The 12,078-nt window shown below is 39.6% G+C and overlaps 1 protein-coding gene across 6 annotated transcripts in view; it reads right to left on the reverse strand.

Moving 5' to 3' along the window:
* Window positions 1-12,078, reverse strand: part of DNAJB6 (DnaJ heat shock protein family (Hsp40) member B6) — a 95,262-nt gene that overhangs the window by 69,666 nt on the left and 13,518 nt on the right. For 5 of the 6 annotated variants that reach the window (XM_007054112.4, XM_037891072.2, XM_043541554.1 and 2 more), the window contains exons 2-3: window positions 4,700-4,795; window positions 1,335-1,444 (exon numbers count right to left, since the gene is read on the reverse strand). In XM_007054112.4, coding sequence (XP_007054174.1) covers window positions 1,335-1,444; window positions 4,700-4,764 — 175 coding nt within the window. In that variant the 5' untranslated portion in view covers window positions 4,765-4,795. Of the gene's footprint in view, window positions 1-1,334; window positions 1,445-4,699; window positions 4,796-5,398; window positions 5,679-12,078 lie in introns of all 6 variants that reach the window. The other variant, XM_027830894.3, reaches the window with a different exon arrangement.

Genomic DNA, 12,078 nt, shown 5'->3' on the forward strand with positions numbered 1-12,078 from the left:
AACATCCAGATATACATGCTATTTCTGATTTTTATTAGTATTTAACACACTTTAAAAAAAAAAAGGTTAACAGCTCCAGTCAGTTATCTGAGGATATAGAATATAAAAGATGCACAAACCCTTTGGTTTATGGTTCAGATTAGCTGCTGACAATGCTCTGACAAAAAAAAAAAAAAAAGATGCTTCCTTCCAAGTCAAGAATTTACACTGAAGGGAACGAAAGTGACCTCTTGCTTATAGTAGCTCATACTATACAATTTTGATTCTGACCAACTCTAAGTAAATGATTCCTACAAGACGTTAATCAGTACAATATTAAAACTGATTAGAATTTAAGGCTCCCAACCCCCATAACAAGTAGTTTCCGACAATTCTAAACACTCTGTAAGTCTTGTCAGCACTCTTATTATGGAGCCCAAAACAAAGCAAGACAACTGCTACACTAAATTTATAAAGTTAACTTTATAAAGACAAGTTAGACGTAAATACACCATCCACACATTCTTTCAAGTTTCTTATTGTGACAAACCACTTGCCAGTGAGCCACTTCATGGATTCTTCCATGTACATTAGCCACCATGCTAGGTGGGAAGGCTGCATAATTTGTTTAGGAGATTCCCTCATGATGTATCATCTCTCCCACAAAATTTTGAAAGCTACAAAATCCTTGAAAAGGATACCGCCCTTCTGACAGTGTATTAGAAATTAAATTATGTTATATTTAGAGTTACCCTATTGCTCGTTCTGACTACTGCAAGGAGAGGAAGGGAGGCTTTTGGTATTCAGCGCTCTCTCTCTCTATATCTATGAGACAGAGACACCCCTACCATGATCAGTTGCTGCATACAGCTGGCTAGTTGGTAAAGAAAAATATTTGGACTAGTTATCCCAATTAATAGATCATGAATTAGAAAAAATGTAGAACCAAGCGGTGAGAAGAAACTTTTAGGGGTTTAGAAGGAAGTATGACCACCACGGCTAATTGATTCCAAGGATATATTTCTCAAAATTCCATGCTTTCAAATCTTTATGAACTCCTGTAGAGAATTCATTCTTAAACACAGGTCTCTGTAGACTCAGGATTTAACATGTAGGCTTAAACTGTTATATCAACTCAAAGTATTTCTTATGTCACGGAATTTCTCCTCACCTCCCCCCCATCCCGGCACCGCACTGTACAACTACTTCCACTTCTTTCCAAGAGCACCACAAAAAAGGGCCATTTGGGGACCAATTTAAGAAAACCCCTTTAAAGCACGATGCTTCAACATTTCCACTACAGCATTCCATAACCAAAGATTACCTGCTGCCAAGATCCCTTTTAAGACACTTACCATCTGACAAAACCTCATATGCTTCAGCTACTTGTTTGAATCGCCTCTCAGCTTCTTCTTTGTTGTCTGGATTTTTATCGGGGTGCCACTTTAAAGCTAGTTTGCGGTACCTAAAATGAAAAGGGAAGATAAATCATGCTCTATTTCAGTAAACTGCACTCATAAGCACCAGACAGATATACACAAGAAATACAGGTGTCAAAATAGAAATCATGAATTAGGACACTTAGTCGCTCAAATCTTATTTGTAGACCTATTCCAAGAAATTTTGCTGATAACACAGATAAGTAACTTAAGCCGTCAGGGTACCCTCCAGTTTTGCTAAAGAAATATTTTACTGGGAATCAGTTACTCCTGGGTGCTGCTGACTGATGGAGGTCTGTTTGCAGCTAAACTCCTTTAGCAGCTTCTGTGATTCCCTCTGTTCTCTCAGTAACCTTGCTACATCTGAGTGGATTGGCTGCTGACAATCTGGTTTTCAGAGGCAATTCTTGCAATGGAAGTTAGCCCGACCTCCTCCTCTGCCAATGACTGAGTGGAGAACTGGGTTGGCATGTAGGAAGGTAGAAGTAGGGAGGGTACAAAGAAACCTCTTTGCCCAAGCCTGTAGATCTGGAGGCCACAGACTTGCTGCTGCATGCTCTCCGCAGAGTTCTAACAAACATCCAAGTAGGATTTAGTGCTATACCGTAGTAGCAACTCTTTCCGTGTTTATAAGCAATTAGTGTGTTTTTGGTGGACAGACAACACCTGGAGGAACTACGTTGAAAGATTTGGAGGCTACACCATATGCACAATTTCTAGCCGGAGGAGAGGACCCCAAGAAGAATAATTTAGTGTAAAGCAGTTTTACAGTCTTGTGCCCCTCAGTATTTAAGTGTACAGATTATATCTGGGGTAGTTTTATGATCGAACAGGAGCATAAACTTGAATGTTTGAGTTAAGTAGTTATCCATACAGGTATGCACGCCAAATTAAAGCTCTCATCCACTATCAGGGTTTGATCAGCATAAACTTTCTATACTAGGCTGTGGCAGGAAACTGATACAGCATGTACAAGTTACTGGAAACTAGAAATGTTGCATAATATTTAGCAGCCCATGAAAGGAAGATGTTCCACAAGGAAAGCTTCCTCCCAGTTGTTTCTGAAAAAAGCGATTGGAAACTAAGATGTGTTACTCATTCACTTTAGCACTGCTGCCAGACAGCTATTTTACAGCTGCAAGTAATGCACAAAAGTCTAAATTAAAAAGGCGTATCTAATTGCTCTAAAAAATTTCCTAATTTAAATGTGTTCACCTTTTCATTAGTAGATGTTCAATCCATTAAGTCAAAACATGGAAAACAGATCTCATCCAATAAAACTGGAGAGTTAGTATATGAAGCAACTTCTTTGGAATTTTTTTTTTTTTTTTTTTTTTTTTAAATAGATGAGACTTCATCTTGGTTTGAGGCATTCTGAACATTTTGCAGTGGGAAGGAAATGGAGTCAGAACAACTTCAGCTGATTCACACAGCAGATGTTGCCACTACCTGTGCTGTTTCAGGAGGGAGCACTTCTAGGTACTATGCAGTTAGAGTACTTCACAGCTTCTTCAGCCTAACAGCTCAATGTTATTCTTGCCCCATTCAGTGCTCTGTGGAAATCACCTTTAACAGTATTTGAAATCATTACTCCACATTTTGAAGAGGTATCTACTAACGGATTTACAACGATAATCTGAAGCCAGTTAAAAACCTAGTATAAAAGGAAGTTGCATATAGCAGGGTAAGCCAATTCTCAAATGGTGGACCATGGTATACTTCCAGGAAGTCCTCAGTCTGGACACAGTGACTATTCTGGACACAGTGAAATTCTGAAAATTCCAGAACCTTAAGGGTTTCTAGAAGCTTTTTGCCCAAAATCTAAAAAAGGCTCTTCTCCCACACGCGTGAATGGCTGCATCAGGTCTTTTATTGTGTTTGTTCCAATCTGATCAAGTTTGGAAGTGGCATCAGACAGTGGACAGATAGTGCATACACAGAAGTGCAGCATCAGAATGCAAAAAGAAAAGGAGTACTTGTGGCACCTTAGAGACTAACCAGTTTATTTGAGCATGAGCTTTCGTGAGCTACAGCTCACTTCATCGGATGCATAGCATATCGTGGAAACTGCAGAAGACATTATATACACACAGAGACCATGAAACAAAACTTCCTCCCACCTCACTCCCCCGCTGGCAACAGCTTATCTAAAGTGATCCTCAAGTAGAGCCATTTCCAGCACAAATCCAGGTTCTCTCACCCTTCCCCCCCCCCGCCCCCATACAAACTCACTCTCCTGCTGGCAACAGCCCATCCCCCTTTGAAACCCCTCTTTATAATGCACATGCATTATAAAATTATCATGCGCATTATAAAGAGGGGTTTCAAAGGGGGATGGGCTGTTGCCAGCAGGAGAGTGAGTTTGTCTGTGTGTGTGTGGGGGGGGGGGGGGTGAGAAAACCTGGATTTGTGCTGGAAATGGCTCTACTTGAGGATCACTTTAGATAAGCTGTTGCCAGCGGGGGAGTGAGGTGGGAGGAAGTTTTGTTTCATGGTCTCTGTGTGTATATAATGTCTTCTGCAGTTTCCACGATATGCTATGCATCCGATGAAGTGAGCTGTAGCTCACGAAAGCTCATGCTCAAATAAACTGGTTAGTCTCTAAGGTGCCACAAGTACTCCTTTTCTTTTTACGAATACAGACTAACACAGCTGTTACTCTGAAACCTATCAGAATGCAAAACGACTGAGGCAGTGGGTGTTTGCAGGAAGCAAGAGGAGATTTGGTACTGGTAAATATGCAGTCTACACCAAGGGAGAGAAAAGAAAATTGATGAGAGGCCGAAGCCAAGGAAGCATGAGGGAGCCAAGAAAGGTTCTAACCTGAAATGATCTACAATAGGAGGATTAGAATCTACAGAGTTAAGTAATTTAGTCTAAATGAGACAAAATTGGCATTGTACACTAGAATGAACAGCTGATGATCTAATCTAGTGCATTTTATGTAGACCGCCTCCTTCATTTCATAAAACCTCTATCTGAAAGTGACTGACAAAAAAGTTTATCTTTTTTTAAAAAAAGAGCTTGGGATCAATTTTTAGAATGGTTAATGTGCTTTATTAGGATACAAAAGTACCTTATGAAACGTTTCTCCTGACGTGCACATAAAATGAAAGATGGATTTTCTGGAGCACTGCTGATCTCACTAATAATGAAACTTTTCTGAATTACTAATTACCAATACCAATAGATTGGAAATTTGATATCTAGAGATCAACTGTATACATTTATTTATGAGAAAGTGTGCAAGATTTGACTTGAACAAAGAAAATGGTACTTACGCTTTTTTAATGTCTTCTGGTGAGGCATGCCTATGCACTCCTAGAACATCATAATAATCCACCATGTTTTAACAGTTGTCTTGTTAACAGCAAGTCCTGCAATTACAAGAACCTATTACTAAATGGGTACAGTACTACTACTGAGTAACGTGACATCTCTCCCTTTACATGATTTAACAGAAGGGATTTTTTTTTTTAAAATCCAAACATTTCCTACAAACAGTAGTACAAGGAGAACTAGTCTGTTCCTATGTTGATAGAAAATAAGTTATACTGATGCAATTTGGTTTTAGGTTCCCCAATTCCATCATTTAGGTAGGTATCCTACATTGGACTAGACAGGGAGTTAAGTCATTTCTCATTAGTGGATATGAAGTACTGACAGCATGTAACTGGACAGTAATATATTTTCTTGCATGCTAAAATTTGTCAAGATCTTTTGCTAATGCGGACACTTTTTACGCAGTACGTCTATCGGCCATTAGGAAGTCTGGCTACCCTATACTTCCGTAGCACCTTCTTCATACTACTGTACTGCTGCCATTGTAAGGCCTTGTTTACACTACCAGGGTAAGTTGACTTAAGTTACACCACTCCAGCTACGTTAATAACATAGCTGGAGTAGATGTAGCTTAGGTTGACTTATTGCTGTGTCCACACTGTGCTGCATCAACAGGAGATGCTCTCCCGTCTACTTGCCTTACTCCTCTCATTCGGGTGGAGTACTGGAGGCAACCAGAGTCGCTCTGCAGATGATTTAGCAGGTCTTCACTAGACCGCTGCTGCTGCAGCAGCATTGATCCCTGGTATGTGTAGATAAGTCTCCCTTCCAGGGGAGCATGCAGAACACATAGTTGCCTCAGAAGCCTGCAATGCTGCCAAGTTTTTTTGTTTGTTTTTTTAAAAAACTAAAGGAAATAGACAGGTGCAATTTCTCGTAGCCATTCATAAGATCCCAAGGAAGCTTCAGAATGGTATTCTTAAAAAAAAAAAAAAAAAAGGACACAATCATAAGTCACTTGAGAACCAATTCAGAAAGTTAATTATCTTAACAACATATATATCCAAACCCAGCCATAAAGTTACTACAGACAACATTGGTCTATAAAGCATTATTAAATTCAGTTTGCTAGTCATTCATCTCTTTTATTAGGAAAAAGATAGCCAAATGAGAAGGACCCACTAGTCTGGCTCAAATCTAGAAGATGAATCAGCCAACATGAAAACAAGATTAAGGTTATTAGAGTAAAATACCCAAATGGAGTTTATTTTAAGATTAATATTAGATGCTTAATTATTTATTTGGCTATTATACATCTTATGGTATGTAATTTTAGTGAACACCATTTTGACTTATTTAGCCTAGAGCAATAGTCTTGGCCAGTTTAAAAAAAGGCCATGATGTTTTTGGTCACTATTAAGAGACAGAAATATAATATTAGAGGGAGTTTATGTAAATAAGCTGAATGGTCTCTGGAGTACATGGAATCCTGCCAGAGACCTCAGCTAGCTTTTACCTCCTTGCTTTATTCTGTAAATAAATTCCATTCCTTTCAGCATTAAAACTACCCCTGCTTATTCCTCCACTTTAAGTTTTCCAGTCATCTCTGAACCCAATTGTTCTAGTTCTGGTACTTTTTTTTAAAAAAAGTTTTAAATCCTGAATGACAATTCAATGGAACATCAAGCCAACATTTAAGAAATCATGAAATACAAAGTCACTCAAGTTAAATGGCAAAACTTCATTAACGCAGAGTAAAGGTTGCTCAGTGATAGCTCTTGCCCTTCCAGAACGCTGAGTTCAGCAAAACTAAAATTTCTGAAAACCAGAACAGAGTTACGGTAAACATCCATACAACCGTAACTCTGTCCTCTGGAGCTGGTAATAGCCACTGGATATTATCTGCGTGCATTCCAGCTACATTTACTTTGTTACGTGTAACTATACTGAATGGTGGAGGAATGAGTTGGAGTAGTTTGGGGGCAACTGTGACAGTGATATGAGGAGATCTGGGTTTGAGTCGTCCCACCAACCAACCTGTATGCGTTACCAAAGGAAAAAAAGAGTACATATGTACCTTGAGGTTCCAGTCTACATCATTTGTATCCTGCACAATTCTGTATTGAGAGTAGTCTGTGGATTTAATGATGGGTGGGGAAAGAATAACTGTTACCCTCTGTTGAAGTATGAAGGGGCTGTAAGAGGATATGAAGTGGTTGTTAAAATAGAACAATGCAGAATTCTGTCAGCAGAGCAAGCTCAGGTGTTTCTATAGGGCAAGTGCAGGCACTGTCTATTACAGTGAAGTGGAAAAAGTGTATGTGATATGAACATATTGGAGCATTGCTCAAAGAGGACAAAGTCAAGGCTGTGTGGGTGCTTATCTTACCTCTATTTCCTGGTTTTCAGATGTTTTAGTTTCACTGAACTTTATGTTAAAATATACTTTCAGCCCCCTTTATTATGGACAGTGGCCAAAGGTTACTTGCTTGCAATAGGAGTCCAGATGTGACTATGTCTAAGACAGAGGTGGGCAAACTACAGCCCGCAGGCCATATGCAACCTGTGGGACTGTCCTGCTCGGCCCCTGAGCTCCTGGGCCTCGAGGCTCACCCCTGGTGGTCAGGGGTCGGGGGTGTGGATAGGTTGGGGAAGTCATGGGACAGGGAGCGGGGGCAGGGAGGTTGTATAGGGGGCGGTCCCAGGAAGGGGCAGTCAGGGGACAAGGAGTGGGGGTTTGGATGGGTTGGAGGTTCTGAAGGGGGCAGTGGCCAGGCTGTTGGGAGGGCACAGCCTTCCCTACCTGCCCCACCATACAGTTTTGCACCCCCAAAGTTTGCCCACCCCTGGTCTAACAAGACGTGAAATTATTGGGAAGTCCTTGTTGCTCATAAATCACCAGTATGTTCAAATAGAATCAACGTAGAAAAAAAAAAAGTGTCTTGGCATAATTCTCTAGTACAATGTTTCTCAACCTTTTTGATACCAGAAACCAGCTTCATGCCTTCCTAAACTGTATCAGTGAGATCGCCGGGACCACTACTGGTTCACGGACCAGTCGTTGAGAAATACGGCTCTAGTATACAGCACTAAAAGCATACTGTTCCACAATCATGACAATCCCAGAGTATATACATCAAGAAGTGAAAAATCCAGTGATAGTTGAGGCAGGAAACTTTTCTCTGAGCACAAGTGATTGTCACTGTAACAAAAGCTAAATGAGGTGAAAGCCAACCCATCAATGATGAGACAGCCTGCATGAGGAAGATCTGTTGCAAAATCCACCCTTGGAGCTAAAAGGCATGTGTTACTGAAAGAGTCAGTTTTTGAACAAGAAAAAAAAACCCTATAATCCACCAGCTGAGAAAAATCTGACGTCTCCACATCCCTTTTGATGTAGGCTTGCAAAATGGTCATGGAAACTTACCAGCCAAGGCAAAAAGTCAATCTTTGCATTCTACCATGATGTAGACCTACTGATATTTTATTTTTCCTTTAGAACAAAAAGGTTACTTGCCCATGATAAAGTAGAATTTGCAAGGATGTTTAAGTAATTGTTCTGAATACCTGGGATTGTTTCATGTTTGAACTTTCAAATGAATTAGAAAAGAGTTGTCACAGCTCAAGTTATCTTTTGTTTGAGATGGCACTGTACACAGTTTGTCCTTGTCTACGTTTGCAGTTGAATGTTCTGCATTCAGTTCAGCTGCACCCAGTCATGGGTCCATTTTCCCAAGGTAAATACTAATATTCAAAATAGACCTGTTGCTAATTCATTATTTGCTCCAAACAAGTAGTTTGTGGATTAGGGTTGTAAGGAAGTAGAGACACAGAGGGCCACCAATGGTAATGAGTATTTCATGTTCCTCTATATGGGTACTTATACAGCCCCCATGACCATAGGTGGACGTATCCCTGTCCACAACACACTTGTAAGGCAAGGAAGCTAATCCCCATTGTACAGATGGAAATGAAAGCATAACAATTAAGTGACTTGCCCAAAGAGTCACAGGAAGTCCACATTAGAGCAAGAAATTTGAGCCAGGTGTCCAGAGTCCCAGTCAAGTGCCTCAAACACAAGGGCATCCTTTCTCCTGTACATATGGCTTCAAACAGTAAAATTAAATAATCCTTTTTTCCTACTTCATTTGCTTGATGGTAAATTGGCAGGAATAGGGCATCCTGCAGAAGAATTCAGAAGTGTGGAAAGGAGGAAGCAATAGAGCGGGAGAGAAAAAGAAAATTAAAGAACATGAATCTCTATTAGCTACTGCACATTAGGTTAACAGCCAGAAGTCACTCCTTAAGGGTGCAGAAGATGGGCTTCCACCTTAAGTGCCTGGGGTGGGAAGCTCTGGTGGTGTCTAGCCAGAGACGAAAACTCCTTTTACCATCTCTCCCCTAACCTTGGTTTTAAAACTTAGAAAATTCAACCCAAAAGACAACGTTCTGCACCCCTCCTATGTTGAGCACATTATAACTGCAGGACTGTTTTGCAATTTACTTCACTCATTTTCCTGGAGAAAAGTTGATTCTCATTGGCTGGCATAATCTGGTATTTTTTCTAACCAGAAAGATGCACTCTATACACATTTATTTAAGCAATTACACAGCTTTACACACACATCTTCGGATTGTTTACATTTTTATTACACTAGAAAATGCTGAATGATGCATTTCTTATTTACTAAATAATCTGCATGTGACACTGCCAAGCTGCACTTGGATGAAAATTGAATTAAAATGCACAAAGACACCACTTTACAATTTGATTTAACTAATATTAAATGTTACTATTATTGTGCTGGCCACAAAAAGTTAGAAATGATTTGCATTTAAAACGGATTAAAAAGTATTATCTGTAATTAATCAAGCTAATTGTTCCCAGTCATCATATCCTTTGAGATTTTAGAACTAGAAGATCTAATCCTTTTAAATCTAAACATTATTCACAGATTGAACAGATTTTCAACTTCCTATCAGTTTCTCAACTTTGAATGAGCAATTAGTCACTGAACTGAACTAGCTGAATAAACTAAGAAAGTAAGTTCTCTTTACACCTGCAGAAAAGACTACGCTGCAAAAAGCTGGTTTAGCACGTCAGACTAGTTCCAGGTGACTGGCCAGTGACTTCCACTAGTTCAGTGGTGAAATTTAGTCCTTAATATAGGTTGCCATACTTCCCAATGTTTAGAAGCCATTTAAGATTTATACCAAAAATCCAATTTTAAAGGGGCTGTTTAAAATTTTTATCCACCCTGACAATGCGTTATGTTATTTAACAAGTAGAAACTAAAATTGAAAGTACATTTGAGTATTTCTCAGAAATGGTTCACATGCTTTACTAGAAAAGGAGTACTTGTGGCACCTTAGACTAACACATTTATTTGAGCATAAGCTTTCGTGAGCTACAGCGCACTTCATCGGATATGCCAGTACATCTAACTAGAGTTCTAAAGTCCTCGTAAACATCTTCTTACAGAAAGGATCTACAGCAGAAGTAACAAAAGCAATCCTAACTAATGACTGCTGTGTCCTACAGTAGTCATAACTCCAGTCTAAGACTATACAATCTAGAAATAAGCAACTATAGGGAAAACAAGAAAAGCAGGTTGATTGTGTGACAAGCTAGGTCAAAGGATTCTATGATTAACTTATATCAGTGGGAATCGTGCCTTTCAGAGAACAGCTGACCTTTCCTAGAAATAGGAACTAGTCCCCATTTTTAAAAACACAGATTTAACTTAAGTTTCATTTGTCATTGAGTGGTAATGACTATTGGAAGTCCCCTCAAGGAGCAACTATAGCTCATCCATAAATTGAACAAGTTCTAGAACTACAACTGAGAAAAATTTCTCCACCTTTATTTCTTTTGTACTATCTTCAATCATGTTAGCTCAACTGACTGATGTAACATGACTGAAAAAAATCCTTTGTCCGATCATGCATCCAATGAAGTAAGCTGTAGCTCACGAAAGCTTATGCTCAAATAAATGTTAGTCTCTAAGGTGCCACAAGTACTCCTTTTCTTTTTGAAAAAAAATTCTGTTTAAGATGCCAGCTAACAAATCTGAAGTTGAGTTAGCTGGTTCCCCTTGAGACTAAAACGCAGCCAGTGAGATTAAGGTAACTTGAGTGAGCTAACAACTGAAATGCACCACCTTTCTGCTTGTCAAGAAAGGCCCTATGACAGAGGGTTACTGAAAGGCCATGAACTGCCTGAAATTGTGGGAACAGGAGTATCAATACCACGCTTAGTACTGCCCCAGATATTGTAAACCTAAAATGCAGCTACTTTGTTTTGGGCTAGGTTTGTTTCAGAGAAATCTTTAGGGGATTTAGTAATATCCCAGGGACGTTAGGGGGTGTTTTTATTTTAATATATTTAGTGTTGGCTGGAGAAAAGCCTACAAAAAAAACTTTATATAATTGACATTTTCCCCGTGGTACATTTCCATCAAGACAGAGGCCCTGTGTTAAGCACAGCTGGGTCTACAATTTCCCTGAGAACTGGGAAGTCTGTCCTTTTATTAGAACATTTAATGTATGTCTAACACTTACAGCAGCATGTACAGAAACTGCACACCCAGCTAGCACGGGTATAAATAGCAGTGGAGACAGTGAGTCATGGATTAGGCAAGTAAAGTGCCCTACAGTGCCTGAACCCCCTAGAGAGTACACCCTACACAGCACCTCAGACATGTACACTGCTATTTTTAGTGCTGTTATATCCCACTGCCTTGCCTTGCTGGAGACTTTCCTCACTGCATGTAGCTACACATCAGCAACAAATGTGGACACAGCCTGCCTTTCACGGCAGTATATAGCTACATGTGTAGTGCCTGTACTCTGTACATTGCTGTAAGTCTTAGGTGGCGAGAAAAGACCTGTGAGGCTTAGTCTTTAACGTAACCTGCTTGTTTTGTAATTACAAATTGTCTTGTCTTCACTGGGATTTCACTTCAAGTTAGCTAACTGGAATTAAGGATACATTTTTCCTTGGGAAGACAGCTATAATGATGCTGAAGAGGAGCAGATATGTCTGGGGATCTGGTTTATAAGAGTGAAAGTTTATAAAAAATATTTTGTCAGCTGGAAGTGTAGATTAAGTTCCCAAGGCTTCTGGCATTTAACACAGTAAAGCAGGTTTAATTAGAATGCTTGTAAATCCAGAGTAAAGGATAGGAATTATTCTCTTTTTTCCCCCCCCCCTCTCCTTTTTTTCCTTTTAATGTGGAAAAGGCCTAAGGGGAAAGTTCTTAGGCAGTAGCTCTTTATCTTTGGAACCAAGATCTACCCATAGAAGTGTTCATGAGGTCCTATATCCACTATTTTAACTTCATGCATCTGTTTTGTAAAGACTGCAATTTAAGCTTTT

This window comes from Chelonia mydas, chromosome 2, assembly GCF_015237465.2.
Source record: "Chelonia mydas isolate rCheMyd1 chromosome 2, rCheMyd1.pri.v2, whole genome shotgun sequence".
In the NCBI taxonomy this organism is placed as follows: Eukaryota; Metazoa; Chordata; order Testudines; family Cheloniidae; genus Chelonia; species Chelonia mydas.